Source organism: Fringilla coelebs (assembly GCF_963513975.1).
Source record: "Fringilla coelebs genome assembly, chromosome: 2".
Taxonomy (NCBI): Eukaryota; Metazoa; Chordata; class Aves; order Passeriformes; family Fringillidae; genus Fringilla; species Fringilla coelebs.
Genome location: NC_140029.1, coordinates 14,366,409 through 14,391,810, shown reverse-complemented (window position 1 = coordinate 14,391,810; position 25,402 = coordinate 14,366,409). Strand labels below are relative to the sequence as shown.

Below are 25,402 nucleotides of genomic sequence, written 5' to 3'. Positions count from 1 at the left end.
CTCACCAATTTAATTGGCATTGGCCCAGATCCCAGACCTGAGGCCAAGAAATATAGAGCAGAGTTTGGTCGGGTGATGCAATGAGAGCTACTTCTCTCCCCAGCCATCCTAGACTGGCTACATGTTGTCTTGATCCCTTGGCACAAAGCACAGGGTCTTTCCATGTCACCAGCAAGACTTTCAGCCAGTATAAATGGGCACAACATAACCAATGTCCATAAAAAAGGTTTTGCAACCCTTAAAAGTCTAACCATAATTATTAAACTCTCCTTGAAATTTTTCTTCTTAGTTCCCTTTAAAAAAATCTTTGTTACCATCTCCTCACTGTGGGTAACCTCATTCTCTCCAAGCTCCAGCTGGAACCTGCATTACACTTTGCTCAGTGCCCTGTTGCAAAAAGCATCCCCATTCGCAGCACTAAATCCCCTGCACATGCTCCTAAAATATCTTCTGTGGTTCCTCATGCCTAACTAAACAATGCAAAATCCTGATTCTCTGCATACCTCCCACAGCCATCCCAGCTGCTCCTGACACCTTTCCTTTCCCCTAGGCCCTCTTCACTCATCTGAAGTTACTCATCAGGAATGCCCTCCTCCATCACTTCTCTCAGTTTTTTCTTTCATTGGAACACTTTTGGGGAGTTAGGAAAAAGAAGTTAATTTAAATAAAACCTTGTCAACTTCTTCCTCTCACATTAGTTCTAAAATATCCCATTGTAACTAGATTTGAGCAGATGCATAAAGATATGCTCATTTCTGGACGTTCAAGTCATCCTAAAGCCATCCCATAGAAAAGCCAATGTTAATTCTTCTTTATCGCTTCAAGGAGTGTCTCTTCTAAAATGAAAAAACAGATGCAAACACCTATTATAAGAGACTTCAGGGAGACCTCCCTCTTTACTAAACAATGAAATAACTGTTACAGTGAATTTATTTCTATTTTATTTCCACTCTAGGCACATACAGAGCTGTGGTACAGAGCCACACAGTATTTTCTGTTTTCTTTTTGACATATTACCTAACAGTACTGAGCAAACATTTAATGAGTGTCGACTCACTAAGTGCAGTAACAGCAATGTTACTGGCGAATGAGAAAACTCCAGAGAAATTATTTTCATTCCTTTATTTTCTTGCACTAAAGCCCTCTGGCCTGGGCTGTGGGCTGCTTCAGCCCACCAAGGTCTTTCAGGCCCTGGGACTGACACTATGGCCTCATGCTAATCCACATGATCTGTTTGAGAGCTTCTGAGCGTGGGTCAAGACAGTCTTTTTGCAGGGATCTGAGAGTCAACAAATGCTGCCCAGCAGACAAATCTGCTCTTGAGAGCAGACTGGAACCCTGTGCAGATGCTGCCTTTGAGTCACATCTTCCCCATCTCCCTTTTATACTCTGCCCCCAAAAGTAGCTACCCTGAGGCGTCTGCTTTGAAAGGACATAATCATATTGTTCCCCCCTCATTATCCCTATTCCCAGCATCTGCACCTCATTGTACGGCCATCTCTTCCCATCATTCTCTGTTAATTTAGTTTGGAAACTCTCTGGAGAAACGAGACATCATTATCTATTTTGTAAAGCGCCATTCAGAGCCGTGGCAGAGTGGCACACATACGTGACAGAAATCCTACCCTTCCATTTGCTCCAGAAGAGATGCAGAGCAGGGGAAGCTCAGTGCTCGCTGTGCAGCACGTGCTGCCAGCTCTCCCCTACAACACAGGCGAGAGCTCACCAGGCTTTGGTCTTCACAGAGTGCTGTGGGAGGTGTCCAGCTGTTCCCCTCCTGACAACCACAATCCCACAGAATGCATTTGGACGGCAATTTCTGGAGAGCTAGAGCAACGATGCTCAGTAACAAGGTGATTTCACCACCTGCAAAGACAGGAGCATGCAGGTTTCCCTGCTGGCTTGGGAAGATCCAAAGGGTGCTTGCAGAATTGTAATGTACTCAGTGCAGCTCCAGCACACACAGCTGAGCTCCAGTAGCACATGTCAACATTCCCCCATATGTTCCTCCCCACAGACAACCCCAGAGTCAAAGGCAGGGCAATTCTTTGGGCCAAAGGAAAGAAGAATTTTGTGGAGTGAAATCCTATGGCTCTCTTTGGAAAGACATCATTTCCACTGTAGCTAACAGTGCAGCCTGATGCTGGTTACAACAGGCAGTTAAACTGACACTGCTCTGGAAGACAGAGGAATATCCAAAAGAATTGCTGATGCATCAGCTTTTTCCTCTATGCCCCTGCAAAAGTGCATATATATTGTTAAATTCAAATTCTTCTTTGAGTCTTCCTGGGGTCACCTATAGCTTGCCAAAGTTAATGTGCTGAGAACTGAGCTAGATGTCAGATTCTCAAACTAGTTTTCCTGAGATACCCTGGAGAGCTGTGAATTGGCCAATGGATGGTTACTGAAACAATTAATAATCTCCCTTCCTTTTTAATAATGATAAAATATCTTTAATGGAGACCCAAAAAAACAGCGGAGATGATACTGCCTGCAGCAATGACAAAAGTTCTTTACTTGTTGCTAATGATGTAGAGCACTAGGCACATCCTGACGTTCCCCCGACACACAGAAGTGAGTAAGCCTGTGTTCAGATCTGTGTACAGGCATGGCAGTGAGGGGAAAGTGCTGGACTGGGAGACCAGAGACCTGGGCTCTAAGCCTGACCTAATAGTGAACAGTCACCTAAACTCAGGTCCATTCCACTCCTATTTGTGGAGACAGAGTTTGTGCTTTTGTTTCTATGTCCACATTTGAAATGTTCTTTAAAATATAGTCAAATTAGATTCTCTTTCTTAAACTTATGTAGGACTGATACAAGCAGTGGGGATCCACCTCTGTGAGAGTGGAACCGAGCAGGGGCAGGATCATGTTACAAACCCCAGCATCCCTGCACTGGGCACTGTAGATGCAGCTGCACTGACCTCACGGGTAGATCACTCTTGGAGGGATTCCTGGCCTTGGACATGAAACCCAGAAGAACCACAAGATGCTGGTTCTGACCTTGGCCATGCTCAATCGAGCCACTCGCTTGCCACATTACAAGTGAAACATGGAAAAAGTTTAGCATTCAAGCTGTGTGACCTAGCTGTGAGGAGACAGGAATGATGTCAAGATTTTGTGCATGAAGCGTCCATGACAAAACATTAGCTTAGGTCAGACACTACTGAAATGTAAAAGGGAGGATGACTGTCAGCCTATCAACAACCAAAACAGGGAGCCACTGCCGTTTTATGCAGCAATACATGTAACAGCTGTCAAACAGAAACTTCCTTTTCTCAGATTTGTAAAACCACCAGCCTGGGTAGTAAGTGGACTCCCATTACCAACACCTCAGAATGGAAAGTAGCAGCCTGGGGCAGAGAGCAACGCTACTAATCAGCGTGCCCAAATATGCCAACAGCAAGAGCACTTGTGCTCCTTTCTGCCATTTCAATACAATTTGTGTTTAAAAACCAGGCCGTGCCCCCGAATCGCATCCGGTCTGTTCCACACACAGGTGGGCAGCGCGCTCATCCACACGCCGCCGGGGTTGCCGGTTCGCGCTGAGGGGAGCGGCAGCGCTCCCCGGGCACGCCGCGGTTCCGGCAGGTGTCGGGGCTCCCCGCGCGGGGCACTGCCGGGGCAGCCCGGGGCGGCTCCGGAGACCATGCCGGGTGGCCGGGGACCGTGAGACGGGCAGGGACAGTCTCGCCGCCGGCACCCGCTTTCCCTAATGGGCATGTGCGGCGCTCGCACATGCCCACTCGGGCCGCGCGGGGCCGGCGGGCTGTGCCGCGCCGCGCTGCCGGCGCCGCCGCGGTAGCCGTGCGGCGGGACCGCGGGGCGCGCCGTCGAGCACCCCGGGACGCGGCCGGCCCAAGTCGCCGGGGGAAGCGCCCGGACGTTTCTGGCGGCGGGTTCCCGCGACAAAGCCCCCCACGAAACACACCCGACTCCCCCTCCACGGCCGGCGGCCGTTCCGCGGCCCGCCGCCCGCCCGTCGGGGCCGCGGGCAGCCTGCGCTGCCCCGTCGTCCCGGGGGCGGCGGTGCCGGCGGCGGCGGGCGGGGCCGGGCGGGGCGGGGCGCGCCGCGGCGTCCCGAGCGCGGCCGGCGGGCGGCCCCGGCGGGAGGCGCGGCGCTGCGCCCGCCGCCCCGTGCTCGGCGCCGCCCGGCGTGGCCCCGCGCCCCTGGGCGGAGGGCGGCGGCGGCGGGGGCGCCGCGGAGGGCTTTGCGCGCCCGCCCCGCCTCGCCTGCCGCGGCCGGGGGATTAGTCAGCAGTCTGCGGGCAGCCCCGCTCCCGCGCAAACTCCGCGGCGGGGGCGGGGAGCGGCGCTTGCCCCTTCCCCTTCCCGCGGCGGGGCGGCGGCGGGGCTGCCCCCCCACACACACCCTCCGGCGGTCCGCGCCGCCGCTCCGCTGCGAGGGGCGGCGGGTTGGGAAGTCAGGCACCGAGGGGCTGGGAACTCCTCTCGGGCACGGCGGCGTTGCGGGAGGACGAGCGCCCGAGCCGCCCCGCGCACGCACACGGGCGGGCGGGCGCGCACACACACCGCACACACACGCACACGCGCGGCGGCGGCCCCCGGCCGCCCGCAGCCGCGGCCGGCGGGGAGGCGGCGCCCGGCGGGGCTGCCCCATGGTCTTGAGGGGGCCGTGGGGGAGCTGCGGGGGCCCCGGCGCGGCGCTCGCTCTCCTGCGCGCCCTCCGCACTAGGATGTTGCGGCAGGTCTTGCACAGGGGGCTGGGGACGTCCTTCTCCCGGCTCGGCCACTTCGTCGCCAGCCACCCGGTGTTCTTCGCCTCGGCACCCGTGCTCATCTCCATCCTGCTGGGCGCCAGCTTCAGCCGCTACCAGGTGGAGGAGAGCGTGGAGCACCTCCTGGCCCCCACGCACAGCCTGGCCAAGATCGAGAGGAACCTGGTGGACAGCCTCTTCCCGGTGAACCGCTCCAAGCACCGGCTCTACTCCGACCTGCAGACGCCTGGGAGGTACGGCCGGGTGATCATCACCTCCTTCCGCAAGGCCAACATGCTGGACCAGCACCACACCGATCTCATCCTCAAGGTAACCCCGGCGGGTCCCCCGGCCGCGAGCATCGCTAGCCTGGCCCGGAGCTCCGCATCCCGTCCCGCTCCCCGCACCTGCCCGCCGGCACGGACCCACCCGCGCATGCCGTGCTCTGCCCGCCCGGCACGGGCGCTGCCACCGCAGCTTCCCGGTCACCTCCCTGCAACAGTTGGGACGCCAGCCCGCCGCGGGAAGCCGGCACCGCGCTCCCCGCCCGCGCCGCGGGCTCCGCTCTCTTCGTCCTTTTTTTTTTTTTTTTTTTTTTTTTCCCCACCCCCCACCCCTCATCATTTTCTTTTTTCCCCGTTTTGCTTTTATTTGCTTTGGGTGAGCGAGAAGGGCAGTCTGGCTTGCTTAAATAATTTTTTTGGTGTCTTTCTACTCGCGTGGCAGTTGTGCTCCCGAGTTAAGGCGACTCGGGCTTTCATAAACTCAAACTTCAAAAACAGTTAGGTACCAGTCTATCAGGCTGCCGAGAATGGTTTGGGGGGCTGCTGCTGTGTCTGGACTGCACTTCTGCATGGTAGAGGGGTACCATAAAACCTTCTTCTCACTGCTCAGCGAGGCAAATGACATAACTCAGCAGCTTATTTTTAGTGGGTAGTGTTTTTTTCCCCTCCACTCCCAGCCCACCACCACCGGTTTCATAGATGAAGAGAAAATCCAGCCCAGCTGTAGACTGCAGGCATGGTGCAGCCTGTGCTGCCGGTTCAAGTTAGAGCGGGCAGCATCTTCCCACTTGAGCAGCACGGAGTGTGCGAGTCACAATCTGACAGGACATCTCACTGTGCTATATATCATAACATGTCAGAAACCTGTGCTTCTTGAAGCTGGTACTCTAGTTTATGCCCCAGTAGTTTTGAGCAATCTTGGAAAGAAAAACAGGGATGATAGATGCAAAAACTTGAGTGTTAAGAGGGTCAAGTTCACTCAAGAAAAAGGAAAGGAACATTTTAAAATAAGCAGAGGTGTGGTTAGCTCAGTCCTGCACATTTTTGCTGTTGCCTTGTGGAAGCCCACAAGATTTCAGCATTGGTTTGGGTTTTTTTCCCTCTCAATGTCAAACTGTCAGCCCATAGAAAAGCCAATGTTAATTCTTCTTTATCGCTTCAAGGAGTGTCTCTTCTAAAATGAAAAAAACAGATGCAAACACCTATTATAAGAGACTTCAGGGAGACCTCCCTCTTTACTAAACAATGAAATAACTGTTACAGTGAATTTATTTCTATTTTATTTCCACTGTAGGCACATACAGAGCTGTGGTACAGAGCCACACAGTATTTTCTGTTTTCTTTTTGACATATTACCCAACAGTAATGAGCAAACATTTAATGAGTGTCGACTCACTAAGTGCAGTAACAGCAATGTTACTGGCGAATGAGAAAACTCCAGAGAAATTATTTTCATTCCTTCACTTTCTTGCACTGTGAGTTGCATTTGCATCCAGTATATGCACATTTACTCAGTCATAGGATAATAATGATAATGGATTTTTTTCTCTGTACTGCTTTCTCTGGAGATCTGTAGTTTTATCAATAGCAGAGTGACACACAAATAAATGGTACTCAGAAGCTTTCTGCAGGCAAACTTCTTCATAAGATTTATCATGTCAGCAAAAGAGGTATAACTTAAAGTTCTGTCAGTATTTAACACAGCCCCATTTTTAATAGACAGAATTCACTAAAAATAATATTATTTTTCTTTTAGTGAGATAATGAACGCTATTTCCATTTGATTGTTTAGACATTGTCAGATGTGTCTGATACGTTATTTCCAACTCTTTACTTATCTAGTTAGTTCCAATATGTTTTGTGTAGAATGAATTAAGTTCCTTGTCCTGATTATGCTTCTGTCTGTGGGCAGAGGCCGGCTCAGGCAGCTGCTTGTCCAACCCTGTGGATGGCCCGTCCCATGGGCCACAGAACAGCAAACCAGGAGGGAGGGCTCCTAGCTCCCAATATTGTTATCTCTGTGGTGATGCAGGCCTACATCATCTGGTGTTAACAGGGCCCACCAAGGGAAGGAGGAAGAAAAAGGTGGCCATCAAGGCTTTCCTGTACACATTTGGTTGCATGAAAGGGAGAAGGGAGCAAAGGCAGCCCCAGCTGCAGTCCAGAGCCAACCAGCTCAAAGGACTGTGCTTGTAAATAGGTGCCCTGGGTGAAACCACAGAGTAAATCCCACTCACATTTCTGAAGCTGCCATGTAAACACAGGCAGGGCAGAGAACCTACATGGCAGCTTTTCCTTATCTTTCCTTTTCTGGAGGATGACCTCCCCAAGGGAGAGGTTTTGCTTCGGATAAATGTCAGGTTGGACGCTGGCTCCTCCCACGTGGCTGTTGCTGCATCTCCACCCACAAGCAGGAGGATGGGAGACACAGGAGGACGGTTGCCCCAGGCAGATGCTGGATTCTCTTGCAGCACATCTTGATGGTTTCCTTACCTGCCATATCCCACTTCATCTGCCAAAGAGGGAAAAGAATGAGCCTTGAGCATCTACCTCTTCCCTGGTATGTCCCCTAAGGAAAGGGGATTTTCCCTGATCTAGGCAGAGGAAGAAGTCAGCTTCTGTTACTGTTCCTCAGTAAAGGGATACAAAGTTTTGGGCTCTGAGCGGTTGAAACCGAAACATAGACGGTCCTGTCAAAAGTTCATCAGTCTAGCGTTCAAGTCAGTTCATTATTCAATGAAATTACTCTTATGGTGACATGTCTAAAACACCAGTTAGCTTAGTGCAGTTCCTGGTGGGCACTTTACCAGGCTGACGAGTCACCATTGCCAGGGCTGCACGATCCCTTGCTGCTGGCTGGGAGGAGATTCTGGGCAGGGCCCAGCCTCAGAACTGTCTCAGCCCAGGGCTCAGGCAGCTCTCCCAGAGCAGGAGCTGCTGGAGGGCTCCCGCTGCCAGCGCACATCTGCCAGCGCCACGCCGGCCGCTCCCAGCACAGCCCCAGGTCCTGCTGGACGCACAAGCTGCTCCACACAGGGGCTCTCCTCCTTGGCAGAGAGGTGTGTGGCTCCCTTATAGAATAGTTTTGGTTTTGAGACGATGCCAAGTACTCTTTTATTTCTTATTTTTGTGGAAATCTCTATCCATCGTTCTCAGAGCTCCCTGTAAGTGCTTGCACCATTCTAGGCCTGCCATCCCAACATTGCGTTTCCAGCTGCCATTGTCATTTGCAGAAGGGAGAAATCTAAACATATCCTCAGTCTCTGGTCTTGAATAGGTGTTCCAATAAAAAGCCTGGGTAGAATCTCAGATATGGAAGAGATGCATCCTGAGACTGAGATATCGTGGGAGGACAATAATGAAATTTTACTTGCTGCAGTAAAATTTTTACCTGCTCTATAGCTGAGCATAGGGAACTGGCATCCTGTACTGTTGTTGTGCAGGACATTTCTTCCTCAAGATTTGTCTTTTGAGAGAGAGAGAGGTAGGAGCAAAAACCCGTAAATGAAGAAAGTGTGCTTTTACCCCTGTATTTCCAAGGAGTGCTTAGAAAAGCAAAAATAATTGGGATACTTGGTGTGGACCATCATGCAGAGGTTCAGATGATTTATATAAAGTCCATAGAAATTCTCTAAGAAAACCTAGAATCCCACCTAAAAATAGTGTTAGAACAGCCCCCATATAATTTCATGGTGATATTTTCCCTTGCAGTGAGAGACTTGTTAGGTTAAAGTTATACAAACTCATGGGAATACAGACCTAGACAGATTTTTGAACCTCAGAAAATACATTCTAACTTAGACAGAATTTGAGATGCTGATCCTTCTGATTCTGTTTATTCCTGTGTGCTTACAGTGAGTTAACTGCACCATACTAAAGAGTTTTTTAAATTAAAGATTTACCTTTTTTTTGCAGAAAAATATTTTCTCTTCCATTACTGTGTTTATAACAATAACACAGTACTAATATTTTTTTGGCAAAAACTCCACTTAAGATGTCAAGACATAAAGATGAAAAGGGATTGAAATGTAACACGCCTTACTGAAGGGGATTGTATTTGCAGTTTCCTTCTATAAAAATCTGTAGATGACAAGGGTTTTTTTCTTAAAGAAACCTTTACTAACTACAGATTTGTAATGCTTATAGATTGCTTCTCTCCTAAACTGGCCATTATTTGATCTAGGTAACTGACTAAATATGTATTTGTGCGCACAAATGAAGTAAAGTCAGGTATTTCTGTTTAAGGACACATTGATTTAAGAACTTCAGAACTTCTGAATGCTGCAGAACAAAACAGTTTAGCTTCAAAATCTTGCAGACCTCATACTTGCTGGGGTTTTATTTCCTCTCTCTGCTCCCTAATTATTCTGTTCCTGTTAACGTGTGTGTTGGCACGCTCTGACTACGGTCCTCACGGATTTCCTCGCTTACTTTGTACGTGTGAGGAAATTCGTGGAGGAAACAACCGTGTTTAGAAATAACCACGTTCCCTTGTCTGTGGTATTCCCAATTGCTTTGCTGTACAAACATGGCACACTCAAACCGTTACTTCCAAAGTCAGTAGAAGTGGGTTGTGATTGAAAGCTGGGTCTGTTGCAATCCTGACTAACACCAGGTATCCTTTTTTTAGAAACTTTTGGCTACTCCTGAATGCCTGGACGCAGGCAGTCAGATGTGGATCTAGCAATGGATGTAGTAGTTCTCCACCTTCTCAGGGTAGGTCAGGCACTAAAAACACTTCTTGGGAAGCAGTCAATAGAACATACAGTGCATTCTGCTGAAAACAAAATAAAGGATGAAGTCATGTCTTTAGAGCAAGGCTGTAAGATGAGGGGAAGAGTCCTAATACAAGAAAAACAAGGGTGTGAAAGCAGCAGAAGTGCAAGCCTGTTGTCATAGCAGCACAATGCTGCAGGGCTAAAATGTATCTTATGCGAAAACAGATGAGAATTAAGATACGCAGGTAAGAGCCGGGCACAGCCAAGGAGGAGGGAAGGTAAATAGCAGGTTGCAAGGACAGTGTGGAAGTGTGTGCAGAACCCCCCCTGAGCTCCCAGTGTCAGCAGCAGCAGCTCCTCAGAGTGATTCCTGCAGGCAAGAGGGTTTGGTCTCTACCGCAGGCACTGGGCAGTGCCTGGAGCAGAAGTCCTAAAGTTGCCTGTGCCTGGGAGGATGATCACATCCCCCTGGTGCCCACCACCCCCTGGCCCTGCTCCAGTAGCACCAGCCAGGACAGGGCCCCTCTGCTCTCCCTCCTGCTTCTCTCCATGGTGTGATGCTTCCTACCACCCTGCGCTGCTGCCAGCCGAGCAGCCCGTGCTTGGAATGCCCAGCATCCCGTGTTGCCTTGCCTTTCCTGCCTTGGAAGGTCAGACTTTTCTTCTCCTCTAGCAAACAGAACACATGGAGGACCGGTGTTTTCAATGGGTGGCTGGATGTGTTGTGTGTGCTGGGAGCATCACCCCTCAAGGAGAGCACACAAGTGGACAGGGCAGGCATCAGAGACCAGGGACATCTGTGCGTCACAGCCACCGAGACCAGGCCACCCCCAGGCAGTGTCACAGGGCTGAGGGAGAGCTGCCAGGCCTTCCCATTGACCACATTTGTACTTCCTAAAGGCTGTGACAAGGCCCTGCCTTTAAATTGGGGTTTACAGCCAGAGAACCCCCTCTTTCTTATTGAAAGACAGAAGGAGGAGCAGAGTTGTTAACTGAGACTGTGGGCTGTGAACCTGCAGCTATTAAGGTTTCCCTGCAGGCTGTTCCCAGGCTTCTGCTTGGTAAGAGCCCCCTGAGAAGCAGTATAAAGATGGAAGGGTGTTCATGGAGACATCTGAAGTGCATGGAGAAAGCCACCCGTGGTGGAACCGATGCAAGATCAGACGCTGGAGTGAAGTTTTATTCTTTTTTCCCCATCATGAAAAATTGATCTTGTTGCCACACACCAGACTGCACGGGGAGGTTTCTGCTGCCCGGGTGTCCTGTCATCCAGCAGCAGTCAGCCCAAAAAACAGAGTGGGCTTCTCTCGGTGGAACAAATTCAGGCAGATTTACAAGGTGTCAGAATTAAGATGGTATTGATTAGAAAAGCTTCTCCACTTCAGATTAGAAAAGAAAAATCATATCTAGCGATTTTCTGTAGCTACCAAGAAGACAGATGGAAATGTAAATGTACGCACATCTGCCACTTCGAGCACTAATAGTTGTCCCTCAGTTGCTGACTTGTAGTTTGAACAATTTTTAGATTTTATTTTTCTGAAAATTGTTTGGAGAAAAGATAAATCCTTGTGTTTTGGACAGCTGAAAAAATTAGTTGCAAAAATAAATCCCGTGCATAATTAGTATCTTAGCATCTCTTCAGGAAACCTGATTGTAGGACTGAGAAAAAGAGCCAAACTACTCATAGCGATCCTTGCTGCTTGCTCTCCAGCTGTGACTTCTGATGTTTATCCCAAGCCATTAGGATCTGTTGGCTTCCTCTGTTGGCTGTGTGCACGCTCCTCATCCCTTGCTAGGCTGGCATGGTCAGGAGGCCACTGCCCACCACCCTCTTTGAACCCCTGCCCTGGACCCACGGCCTCGGACTGACGGCAGGCACAGCCTGGCCAGGGGCTCCCTTGCCCTCCCTCTCTGCACCTTCTGATGAAAATGCACTCTTGAAAGTTTCATTCTGCCCCTATCTGCAGAACCCACCGTGGGGATTTTTTGTAAATTAAGCTGGAAGCTGTGCAAGTCTTTTCCCTCTCATAACCTTTTTACGTTTTGACTGAGGCCACCTCTTGACGTGAATAAAAAAGTACACTGCAAAGGTATGAAATGCCAGACATTACTGAGATCATAGAAGAAGTGGAGAAATTTATAGCTACCCATTAAAGGCATTTTCTCCTCCTCATTTTCCTTGGCACAAGTTACCTGTAAAAATTACTAAAAGAGTAAACCATCTTCTCATAAAAATGAAGTGTATATTTAAAATTATTGTCTTCATCCTGCTTTCTAGTTTTTCCGTCTTGAATCCAAAACAGTAATAAAATTTTAAACAGTAATAGGTAATGAGTTCAGAGCCTTCTCAGTCTTTCCTCAATAATCATGAGTTTAGTTTTTTTTTTTTTTATGAAAGCTGTGATTTTAAAAAAAATTGGAATACTTCAGGCTCCAGGACTCAGAAAAAACAAACTTGGTGAAAATGACAGCAAAAATATTCTAAGAGTGGCAACACTGAAGAACGAAGCTAATATTGGATTTGAACCATCAGATGAAGACTGCAAGACTAAATAAGTCAAATAATTAGCAGCAACAGCAAAGTAGTATGGCTTTGCAAAGATGATGCTCCTGAGAGTAAAGCACGTCTGCCTGCCAGATCATTGGCAGTGCAGGAGGACATCCATAATTCTAGCCAGTTTTGTCTCATTGGCCATTCATTGTATGTCAAGTACAAAGTATAGTTGAGTCCTTACAATGAGTGATGTCCTCTATAAACACCACATATCACTGCTCAGCAGCAAAACCAAACATATTTTTGAGGTATATATGATAAGCAGGAGGTAGTTGTACACATCCTTATGATTAGAAATGGTGCCTGTCACTGACCCAGCTACCAAGAGAGTCAGGATGTGTTTTCATGAGCTGGGCATGGGAGCTTGTTAAAGACTGAATGGTCCCACTGCATTTTGCTGTGGCTGTCACTGTGGAGTTTCCCTGGGAGCAAAGCTGTGCCACCAGCAAGGCGAGATCCAAGTGGAACGCTGGTGGTTGGGTCCTCATCCCCTTTGCCCATAGATTTGATTGGGGTAGGAAATTATGTAATATAAATTTAAAGGATTTCTGGGATTGGACCATTGTGCAGATGAATCAGCAGTTTCTAACCCATCCCTGCTGGGAAGGGATCTGTTTCCTTCACAGGGAGGCTGCAGACGTCTTTGTTACCTGATTAAATTAACACAATTCTGGTAATACCTTCTCACTTTTGAATTAAAGGATTTTTTGACAAAGCAAAGAGGTACAGGTTTTTCTCACCCCTTCTTGTAGCTTCCTGCATCTTTTGCAGGGACTTAAGAATAAAAACAAGCTTTCTTTTCTGTCCTGACCATACATCCCCAAGTACAACCCTTTTGCCTTCAGGCTCAGCTTTGATGGCACTGCTGAAAGTTGTGCCAAGCTCTGAACAGTGGAGAGCTGGCTCATAGAGCCCAGTGTGGGGCTTGGCCATCCCAGGGCACCCAAACTGACCCTACTGAGGGGCTCTGGTTCCCAGCACCTGTCTTCCTGTGCTGGTGGCAGAGGTAGGAGGACCAGCAAAAGTAAAACAGTTTGAAGAACTTCCAGCCGTGGCTCTCTGTGGCATAGCCGAGGATAAGTGGAAGGATTTTTGCTTCCTGGCGTCCCCTCCTGGGCCCATGGGCAGAACCAGCTGTCAGAGAAGTGCAATTTCACCACCTCTCATCTGTCAGCTATGCCACAGGCTTAAACAGATCTTGGTGGGGAGGTGTGAGACCAGTACAGCCCTCACCTGGAGATATTTGCTGCAAGGGATTTGTCTCCGTGTTGGAGCCATCATTCCTCTCTGTCTAAAATAAATAACCAAGTGAGCATGGGACTTAAAGTAAGCAAAGACCAAGACCAAGATGTTACCAAATGCAAATGACTAAAGACTAAAGGAAAACACAGTTCTAGAAATCTCTAAGGTGGTGCAGGACACACAAATACCATTTTCAGAAGGGAGAGGGGAAGTCCAAGCAATGGTCACTGTTTAAACAATGGCAGAAGGAAGAAGTGGATGTTATTATTTCAGGTCTGAACACTTTCAGAGACTGTCTGCCACCGTGGTGAGAGAGCTTAGGTGGTGCTGTGCAGTTCTGATGCTGCAGTGCTCTGGCATCTCAGCAGTGAGCTGCTTTTTGGTTCCTTGCACTGTTAGCTAGCTGAAAAAGCTGGGACTGATGAGCAAGCAGTGCATGTCTCCCTTCAAGAAGAACCATTCATTCAGATTTTGTTACTCCTTTGAATTCCCCTTTTTCCTAATAGGATCTGTAAGGATAAGAACAGCTGGATAAGTGAGGATCTGGTAGTCAGTCATTTGTCCCAGGACTAGGTGCCAGGTTTATTCCAAGTTCAGTGGTTACTTGCTATTAGAATCCTCTGCACTGAGGAGTGCAATATGCATTATGCATTAGCATATTGTTAATGTTGTCCCCATCACACAACAGCCTTTACCATGAGACTGAAGTTTCCTGGGGTACCTCCTGGTGTACCATAGGCAAGCCAAATTGCAGACTGTGAATCCTGTGAACTCACAGGATGTGCCCTTGTAAGCTCACAGAGCTTTTGTTTTCTGTGGAAACCATTCACCCAGGGTTATGACTGTGGCACAGCTGAATTCCCAGCATGGCAGCAGAAAGGAGAGTGCCATGGGACTGCAGCTCTCATCAGGGAGGAGGCAGCATCCTGTGGCTCACAGGCTGCCATAGGCAAGCAAAATGAGAAAGGAGAGAGAGCCTGCAGCCATGCTGCAGCACACCCTGCCCTGCACTGAGGCAGCAGAGGGCTTTCCTAGCATTTGGTCTGGAAAAAGTGCAGATAAAGTCATGTGTTTTCTTGAGAAGGAAAGTCTGGGTCAGAATTCCCAGTGCTTAATCCTTGGGCATGCTGGTGCAGTTCTCAGCATCCTTTGTTGGGATGGAGGGAATGGCAAGCTTTCCTCTTCTTTGGCTGTTTGCCGCCAATTTGAGACCAAACATTGTGGCCATTGGCAGAGCTCAGAATATATCTCATAGCTGCTCTAAACTGCACAAGCCTGCAGCCAGCTCCGGGGGCTGCTCAGCTGCCAGGACGTGCCAGGACACAGAGCTGTCTGCCTGCCTCCCTCTCTTCCCCCAAGCCCCATTGCTGGGAGGTGGGATGGGCAGGTCCTCCCCACGCAGCGCCTGCTCCAGCCCAGCGCGGTCTCGGAAGCACCAGGCCACTGCTGCAGAACAAGCTCCTCAGCCTGAAACGATCATTTCCAAGAGGAAAGGAGTATTTTAGGTATGACATTTAGCTTCTAGCCTTTCACTAAAGATGAAGTAATAGATGAGGTTATTTTATAACTGAAATATTAAAAGTGCTTCAGATGTGGAAGGAAGCAAATGCTGCAGTGAGGCAGGGTGGGTAAATAGCAACAAACACTGTTGATAAAAGTTGCATGTCAGTTTAGTTTCTTCTGCATTGTGTCACTCCGTAGATCCTCTCTGAAGGAGTTGTATTGTGAATCTAATAAAGGCAGGAAATTCCTTCTATTCCTCCTGGTTTCCCTCAGCTGTGCTTCTTTATGTGACATCTTGTTTTATAGCTGTTGTCAATGAAAACCATTCAGTAGCTCCCATTGCAAAAAAATTAAAATCAGATATCTGTCTTTGATCTGGTAAATCAGGGCATTTTCCCCAAACTGTAGTCACTTACAATAGAATTTGTACCCCAAAACAGCAGAACTTTGCAACTTCAAACTGAAAAGATGGGAAGTATTCCCCATAGAGGTTCATTTCTTTGTCATGTTCCTGCAAATATTTTATTTTGTTTTGTTTTAGAAGAAAGTTGTGCAAAAGACCCTAATCTGTTGCACAGACAGTTACATTTTTTTCTCCCACCACAATGGAAAATTTTGCTTCTAACCATGGCCAGGTATTGTGTTCTCACAGTACTGTGCAAAGATTTGTTAGTTCAGTTCACTTCTCAAACTTATCTTCCTAATGTCGGTATTGAGCTGTTATTTCTGTCAAAAAAATTAAAACTACTCAAAGGTGGAAAAATACACCCCCAAGCTGCTAGAGAAACAAGATGAGCATATAGGAATGTTGTAGTCTTTGTCTATATGATGTCACATTATCCTGTGGAATGGAGGCAACATAACTAAATTTATCCCCATCACAGAGTGTGCAATGGACTCACAAAACAATCAGGTTGATCGTACCATATAGATTAGGAGGGGAAGGGTAGCTGAGTGGAGTGCTGCAAGTCAGTCTCAAATATCACACAAAAGTCACTATGACTGTTTAGTTTCAACAGATACAGGAGGTTAGCCAGGATTATTAGACATCTTTTCCTTTGCCCCCACAAGACTGTATAAGCTCTACTGCTCTCCCATATGCTATCTTCTCTTTTTCAAACAGTGTTAATCATCAGACAGAGTGATACACATTAGCAAACTCAATATTTTATTTTTGAAAAACATTGTAACCTTACCCTATTAGGGCTATCCTTTTGCCATATTTTAAATTCCTTGTTTCTTCTATGTTGACTAAAATGGATTCAGAAAAGGTTGCAAGAGTTTTCAGTATTTTTCAAGAAGAAATGGTAATTTTTTCTGCCTTTCTGATGCTCAAAAATAACTGAATATTTTTGGGGTCAGAGCTCAGGCGTGGCAAATTTCAGAAGGATGAGAAACAAAATGGAAGATGCACTAAGACCTGCTAGACCTAAATAACCTACAAATCCTAAATTTAAGGGACCCTCACTAATTAACAGAACCTCTCAGAGAGAGCAAGAGAAAACCAGGGTCTGTCTCTGCCATTGCTTCCTGTTCTCAGACTACTGGGAATTTGATGGGGGAAAGAGGGAGGAGAAAAGAGGGCAAATTAATTATTGCCAGATCTCTTTTCCCTGCTGTGCCAGCAGTCTCTATAGGCAGGACATGAAGCTGTGGCCTGTGCTGGTCCCCTGCACTGGCGGGCTGGCAGCGCGTCCTGCACAGGTGGCACAGCTGGTCATGGTGCTCTTCTGCCTTCTGTACTTCAAGTTGATCTCTTGAGAGGGTGATTGGGCAATCCTGAGCACAACAGTGTCCCTGGACATGGTTGGGCTTTAGCTGGACCTGTTGAGTTTACTCATTTAGAGAGGCCAAACAGCAGCTGCACGTGGCACATACGCACATCATATTATACCAGAGTTACCAGCAAAGGACACAGGGGAATAATACTGCTGATTTGATGCATGTTTCCTTTTTTTTTCTTTTTTTTTTTGCAATGAGTGTGCTATTAATACTGCAGTCACCAGAACTTTTGTTGTTGTTGCTTAGATGAAATAGAAAAGGGACGCTGGTGAGGACCTGCTGTCGTTCTGGCTGCTGCTGTGCGAGATGAACTGGTGAATAACGTGTGTGATTTCTCTTTCCCTTGTAGTTGCACTCTGCAGTGACCAGGATCCAAGTTCAAAGACCTGGTTTCAATTACACGTTTGCCCATATATGTATCCTGAACAATGACAAGACATGCATAGTGGACGACATAGTGCATGTACTGGAGGAATTAAAGGCTGCTCGTTCTTCTAATCGAACTAATTTTGCAATCACTTATCCGATTACTCACTTAAAGGATGGCAGGGAAGTGTACAATGGGCATCAGCTCGGTGGGGTTACTGTGCACAGCAAGGACCGGGTGAAGTCTGCAGAAGCCATTCAGCTCACCTACTACTTGCAGGCAATCAACTCCTTGAATGACATGGTGGCAGAGAAGTGGGAATCCATTTTTTGTGACACTGTTGAACTTTTCCAGAAATCCAACAGGAAAGTCAAAATGTATCCTTTCACTTCCTCTTCGCTGAAGGAGGATTTCCAGAAGACGAGCAGGGTGTCAGAACGCTACCTGATCACGAGCTTGGTCCTTGTGGTCACCCTGGCCATTCTCTGCTGCTCCATGCAGGATTGTGTCCGCAGCAAACCCTGGCTTGGCCTGCTGGGATTGCTGACAGTGACCCTTGCCACCCTGACTGCTGCTGGGATCATCAATCTCACTGGTGGGAAATACAATTCCACCTTCCTGGGAATCCCCTTCGTCATGTTAGGTAACTATCTCCTCTCTCTCTTTCGTGTGTTTGTGCCTCCCTGATGCATTTCCCAGCAAGCAGACAAGCATCACTGCATGGTTCCTGTTGTCTCATTCCTGCAGCACTGCCCCATGACAAATCCACACTGCCTCTTTCCCTAAACTGTTTTTATGGTGCCTGGATGTTAAAATCATGCCTGGGGCTCCAGTGTGGCATAGCACAATGCTGTGGGATGTGGAGCCTGTGCAGTAGCAAGGAACAAGGATGTGCCTTTTGCAGAGAGGGAGCCCAGCTGCTGCTTCTCTGCGGATGTTTGATTCTGGTTTTGGAGGGAGACCTTTACAGTGGTCCCCATGCAACACTGACAGCATCAGGTGTGCTGGCAAATCAAAGGGCTGCCCATGTTGGGCATTTAGGGAGTGCTGGCTCCTTTGGAGACCAGGGCGATGCTGTTCTGGCTTGGCAGGTGTCTCCCTGTGGGATAAGAGCAGTGGTTGGTTCTGGGTTGCATTTCTCCAGAAGTCCTTGTGTTGGCTGAGCAATTGTAGGGAGAGTTTCACAGCCCTGGGGTGAGAACTTTGGCACTCCTGGCCAGGGATGTGCCTGCAAGCTCAGCACCAGCACATCCCACGGCAGAGGGTTATGGAGGGAATGGCACTGGCTGCTCCCTGGCTCCTGTGCCAGCAGAGAGAGACATCTTTATCTCCCTGGGTTTGGTACCACCTTCACTCACTTTGGAGTAGGGAGTGATTTCAGTTTATTTTGTTTTGTTTTCATCAAGGGTAGGAAAGGGGAGGAGAGCAGTCTGGTCATCTTGCTCCCAAACCAAAGTCAGAGCCCTCTCCTGCTGGCACCAAGGCATTTGTGGGAATTCTGCATATTGTACCCAAAGAGGCAGGAAGACTTCATGGGAGACAAAACAAGAGCTCTGGAGAGTTCACAGCCTCTTTGTTTGTTTTTGGTTCCTAACCAGTGTGAAAAGCTTTGTGCACTGTAGGTGTTTAATATGTCCTTGTTCACGCCATTATTCATTTGTGGAGAATAATACATGCATTGATTTGATCACAGCTTCCCCAGCTGAAAATCAGTGTTCAGTAATCCTTCAGGTTTCAAGTGTAAGAGTGTCTCCACTGACTTAGTCACATCATGTAGTGATATGACAAGTTTTGAGCACAGCTATTTTTATATCCAGCACCAGGTTCCTGTGCCGTGCCAGTACTGTAGTGCTGCTGCACTGTGGTATTGTTGCACTTTAATTAAAGACTATGCTTCAGTGCATCACACTACCAGTTAACATACAGACTATATTCAGTGACAAACAGAATCCAGCTACATTACATCGGCTGTCATTTTCAGGTGACATCCATGAAAATTAAACTACATTGTAATGTAGAGGAAATGCAGCAACAGAAAGAGTCAAAAAAAGAGTATCTTTCTGACCTGAGTCTCTGGTTTCTTTGCTGGGTTTTTATGCCTGTTCATGTATTATAAAATTCAATTCCTCAAACTAAGTAGTGTATATTAAGTGTAACTTTAGATAGGAGGGGATTTTTTGGTGTGTTACAAGAGTAGCAGAAACGCAGTCTAAAGTCCAGGCCTATGAAGTGAAAGTACGTGGGAAAACTGACTCAAAAATATGAAATATTAACTTTGTTGAGGGGTCAACTGTCTGCTCCCTGAGACAACCTTTCAGATCTTTAATTTACTAGTAGTGACAATGCTGAGACTTGAAATCCTCAAAAACTTACAGATGAAAAGTTTCACATGTCTATTTTAGTGCTCCTTTAAGTGCCAAGCTGTATAGCCAATTCTGCTTTTCTTATAGTTTTTTTTTTCTTTTTCCTGATTTTTTTTTTTTGCTCTTGCCTGGTTGAAGCATTCCACTCTTAAAAGGGCAGCTCAGCTCCCACTGTGAACAAGTCAAGACAGAGCAGCCAAGTTCGTGTAAATCTTACCTGCTTCCCCAGCTGCATAAAATCGCCCAAGGGATGGGAATATCAACAGGTGAACAGAAGGCACTGACAGCATTTGGGAGTTTTTAATGAGAACTGTTTTAAACTGGCAGATAGCTAGAATAGCATGTTGGCCCTTTTTTTTTCCTTCCTGAAGCGCAAAGGCAAGATTCATGCGTTTTGAAATGTATTTCATACCTAGATGTTGTTTTGCTTAAAGGATGTTGTACGTCAAGGCAACTGAAAGACACCAAGAACCCTCCAGTACAGCCTGCTGAACTGCTTCCACTTAATTCCAGCGACCGTCAGATTAGATCATAGATTAACTGACCTTTCGAAAGCTAAAGGATTTCTGGCTAACGATGTAGCCCTGATCTGTTACTCATAATCTCATGGCTAAAAGCAGAAATGAGATAGAAAAAATGATTACACTGGACACATTTAAGGCACAGCCCCTTTACTGGTATACATCATTAATGAAGTTTCCCTGGTTTATAGCAGCTGAGGATTTTTAACTTTTCATCAGCGTTGCGGAGGCAGGGGGACACTCTCCAGACATCATTTGACACAGGATGAGATTACATCTTTCATAACAAATAGTTTTCATCATGCACTCTTCTCCTCCTTGGACCACTTCCTCCTGTGTTTCACTGCACAACCACTACAGCATTTGCATCTTGTCTAACCTGAGTTCCCCTTTTGCAACTTAGCTGTCCTCCTTATTTATGCATTGCATCTGGAAAATAATTTATTTTCTTTTTCTTTGCATATTTGGTACCACTCTCATTTGCCCAGTCTTCTTCCTTTTCCTCCCGGCTTTCCTCAGACTGTGTTTACCAGACTTCCAGCAATCCTCTTACTTTTGACCATTCCACATCTTCCATGGAGTGTGGTGCCTAAATCCAGGCACAGGATTCAGACTGAGGCTTTCAGCAGCACGTAGAGTAGGAGGATGATTTTTCACATCTTGCATATGGCACTGCTGTTCATACATCGCCATATGTCATTCATTTTTTTCTCAGCGGTATGAAATGGTTGGCATTTGGTTGGTGGTACATGGTAATTCACAGATCCTTCATGTCATTTTCTACCCTGTTTTCACAGTCATTTATTCCAAACAACATGTAGAAGTTTTCCCCTGTCCTTGCTGAATTATAGCTCGTTTATCTCACACCATTTCTCCTCAATAAGTTTATCTGGTGACCATCACTGTCTCCAAAATATATTAGCTGGCCAGTAATGTTTTGCAATTATCAACCTTTTCATATTTTCAAGAATTACTTTCTAAATAGGTTGTCCAGTCACAAGCCCAGTCTAAAAATATAGGCAGTATGTCTGGAAAATAGTCTGATCAAAGTGCTTTGTAATACTTCTTCCATTCATCCTGTTTTCTTTGACATGCCTTATTCATCAGCCATTTCCAAGAACAAACACCCTACAGTGAAGGGTACCAGCCTCTGTAGATGTTGAATCCTCAGCTTTTGCATCAACAGGGAATTTAAGAAGTGACTAAATTACCACAATTTACCAAATTACAGTTTTAAGCTCAGGCCGTGTAAGTGTAGGCAGGAATATCTTTTGCCTACTCCACCTGTAAATATGACATGCCAGTTTAAACACTTCATACTTTGGTTTTAATCATGGTAGTTTATTCTAATTTATTTTCCTTTTAATTAAGGCAGATTACTGTAACCCATCTTACAAAAATGACTCTACATAGTCCGAGTATGTCACCACTGTGACGACTTTTATGGTGAGGCAGGTTTCTTTTCTGCTGTCCCTGGTTTCTAACTCAATGGCAAAAACTGAAGCTGGGAGGAATGTTGCCAGAGACCCCTTCCCCAGCAGATTCCAGAAGAGTGAGGGTTCCCTTTGGTGCCTGGAGGTCCAGCTGTGGGAGGCCATGGCTGGGGCTGGCCTGAACCCCACCGATGGCTGTGGGGTGAGGCAGCAGAGTCCAGGCTGGCTGCAGCCACTCTTTCCTCTGGGATATCTTGTCAAGTCAAACTGGGAGCTGGTCTTCTCCAGTTACAGGTTAACACAGGTAGTTCTAACCTGAAAGTGAAGCCTAAAACATGGAAAAATTAGCAGGCTCCCACCCTTGTCTAGACATAGTATGAATTAGCTTATGTCTCTCTGGTTTTTTCAAACTGCCATCCACATCTATCAGTGTGCAAACAAGTAATTTTAGGACAAGGTTGCTGACACATCTAGATCTTGTGAATACTTTGCTGAATTAAAGATGTTAATTTTTGACCATAGCAACAAAAAAAAAAAAAATCTGCAACTAGGTTAGGTTTAAAATAGCTGATTTATAGTGTCAGCTGAAAAACAGAATTAAAATTCTGATTTCCTATTGCTTTCTTCATTAAAAACTACAGATGTTTGGTCTGGCACAGATGCTAATATATCCATCATAAGTTTCCCTTACACATTAAATGCTGTTTAAAAACTGCCAAACCTTTAAAAATAATGCTTTCCTCAAAAAATCACAGCGTTACCAAACAAATCATTGGACAACAACCAGCGCTGTCTGAACAAGTTTTTGGCGTGACTTTTTTTCCCTTCCCAGAGGCAGAGTGGAACCTAGGCTCTCAAAAGAAAATTGCAACATAGCCCTTTGCACTGCAAACTAGCAATGTGTTTGCTGGTCCTTCAGAAATGAATCCAGCTTACTCGGGGAGAAGCGGCTCTCTTCAGCTGCCAAGTTCGTGAAAAGCATCGGCTGTGTGAAACCGCGCTGGAACGCCGGGCGCTGCCAGATATGGGCAGGGACGCGGGGCCAGCTCCCTCAGCTTATATTTAGCCTCCAATGCTGGCAGGGGAAAACCAGGTAGAAGTTATGAGAGTGGCTTGAGCTTGTAGCACACTGTAAAAGGAAATGATAGGCAGCTGTGTGGGAAACTCAGCAAAAACAGGGGCAAATGAAAACCCCTTCTTACAACCCCCATCGCATCCCGCCCTGCAGCATGCCCCTTCTGGGATGAGAGAAAGGAAAAGCAATCAACAGAGAGATCCAGGGAGGGATGGGTGGGAAGGAGGAGGTGGAAATGTCAGGCAGGACCCAGGCAGGGTTCTCCTGAGGTTCAGTCTTGAGTGGAGGAAAGGCAGGGGGAGAAGGAGGCCCTTACAGGGCTGCGGAGGAGGCACAGGAGCCGGTGAGGTATGGAGCACTTTGAGAGGTACCTGGAGGAACCAGGGCTCATAGTGGCACCTTACAGATGCAGAGAAGTTCCAGTCACTTCCTAGAAACACAAATTTGTTGGATGCACACCTTCCACGTGGCTTGCCTTGGGGAGAGCTGTGCTGATGGAGACGTGAGCTCAGATACCTGTACGGGAGCTTTACAAATGCAAAAAGTTGGAGCACCCTAGATGGGATCTGAGGTCAGAGACAGTTGGGAAAGAAAGCTGGAAGGAAAAAGGCAACAGAAGAAGAGGGGAGGTCAATGTGTTTGATGATAGGAGTAAGAAGCACAGGAGGGCAAATGAGAGGACTGCTGAAGGTTAGAGAACATGAAGGCAACAGGCAACTAAACCAAGCAGGGCAGCTGACAAGCAGCACAACAACCTGAGGGCGTTCAGGCCAGCACACACCAGGACATGGGGCTCACTGGTGCTGTGCCTCGGAGCCAATAAGGCACCTGGCCTGGCTGCTGCTTGGTTCTCTGGAAGAGAACTGCTGCTAGAGAGTTGCAACAAATGCCAAATTGATACACCCAAAAAGCATCCATTATCCTCCCTATCAAGCATCCAAGTGTTTACTATGTTCCATAAAGCTGAAGAGTCAACATTGGTTACATATAGAGAGTTTCAAAGACAGTGAAGCAGCCCCTCCCCAGGTCTCCCCAGTGCCCTTCAGTCCACACACAGAAGTAACACACACCCCCAAATGTTTGACTTTGTATAGTATTTTCCCACCAATTTTCCTGCTGTCAGTTAATAAAAATGTGGAGCTCACTGAGTCTGTTTTTTATTCCCCAGCTAAGCTTTCTCATTCTACCTGTCCAACTGTCCCTCTGCTGTCCTTTCATGCTGTGAAGAAGCATGTCCTCCTTCGGCTGGCTCAGCTGGCTGCCCCCATGTCTCTTTCTCCCATCTCATCCATCTCTTTTGCAATATCTGGCAGCCTCCTCCAGCAGGTCTCACCCATCCTCCTGCTCCAAGCCATGGCATTTCCTTCCTAATGCCTGCACAACTCTCAGCATCTTTTGGTCTCACTAAGCTTCCTTCATCTTACCTGCTGGTTTTCACATTCCTGTCAGTGTGTCCCCTCTGCCATTTTGGTTGGGTTTTCTTTACAATTCTCCTCTCTCATCCTCCCCTCTCCTCAGCCACAGCTGGGCCCATTGCTCCCACCATTTTCCCTATATTCTTCACAACTTCCTTGGCACTCAGATAGGTCCCCACTGTGCCCTGCAGTTGTATCTCAGCTGCTTGTGGTTTTCACCATTCATCCTTTCCTTTTTTCATACTGCCAAAGCACTCCAAGAGTGCCCTGGAAGTACACTTGGTTTTTTGTCACTCCATCTGCTCAGCTTTCCGAGTTCAACCCTGCACGGCTCAGTTACAGTCCTAAAGCATTTTGTGATTTGTTCCTTTCATCCCTCTTCTAAGAAATGAATAAAATTTTCTGGTTTTATCTACCCTGAACAGACAGAATCCCAGGCATGTCACTTTCCTCATCATGCTTTTTTCTTCTCCCTTTTCTGTTCTCAGTCCCTCAGTCTTTTATGACATCTCTAAGCAGCATGCAGTCCTTCAAGCATCACATGGCATTTCTGTTCCCCATGTGGGAGAGGGAGGAAGAGCAGAAATAGGTTCCCAGGCCACCCCTCCTCACTCAATGTACCAATGAGTCCACTCACCAAAGTCAGCACTTTCCACCCAAAGTGGAGCTGATTAATCACCTCCTTCACCTGCTGGTCTTCCTCAGTCCAGCTCTCCTCCTGAAGGATGATGTCTGCAGCCCCTTAAGGAACACAAACACAGAAGCCACTCTTGCATGGGAAAGAAATAGACTTGAAAAACAAACGGTGCAGACTGTTTTAGACAGCAGCCCTTTCCTGAGCAGTTGAAAAGCAGCAGGCAGAGCTTGCAGCTGGCACACATGACCCACAGCCAACGTGGTGCCCAAGGTCCCCCTTCACCAGCACAGAGCCCCGTGAAATCCCTGCACACGGTCGTGCTTCTTGGCTTCAGAACACTGGGGATGACTCAGATAATTTACAGTGTGTTTTGGAAGAGAGGAGCTGTATCCATAGGAAGTCAGTCCAGAGAACGTCTTAATATTGAAACCAATTGCTGTACAGCCATTTCCTCTCTATTTTTGGTGTTCCAATATACACTTGTGAAAAGTATGTTACAGGTGATGCAGCGTGTTCAATGAACATTCATTTATGCAAAGAGTAACAGAAAGCTGTTACACTTTTACTGTCTGCATTCTTGTAACTGTGGGGGCTCAGTGGAGGGCTTTGTCAGAGGTGTCCCAAACAGTCACAGCACCAAGAGTTTGGCACTGACATCCTGACATCCTGATTTTCTTCAAGTAGGGAAGTCCCTCAAGAGAAACTTTCACATATATGAGAATTTATTGGAAGTTCAGAGGTTAAAGAAAGGAATCTTGTCTCTATATCTACATGTAGAATGTGTGTATAT

The 25,402-nt window shown here is 47.2% G+C and overlaps 1 protein-coding gene across 1 annotated transcript in view; it reads left to right on the top strand.

Moving 5' to 3' along the window:
- Positions 1-4,682: 4,682 nt before the first annotated feature.
- The window catches only part of PTCHD1 (patched domain containing 1), a gene marked incomplete at its 3' end in the record, with an annotated part of 32,729 nt that continues 12,009 nt past the window's right edge, over positions 4,683-25,402 (top strand). The window contains exons 1-2 of the mRNA XM_084201403.1: positions 4,683-5,048; positions 17,151-17,811. Coding sequence (XP_084057529.1) covers positions 4,698-5,048; positions 17,151-17,811 — 1,012 coding nt within the window. The 5' untranslated portion in view covers positions 4,683-4,697. The remainder of the gene's footprint in view (positions 5,049-17,150; positions 17,812-25,402) is intronic.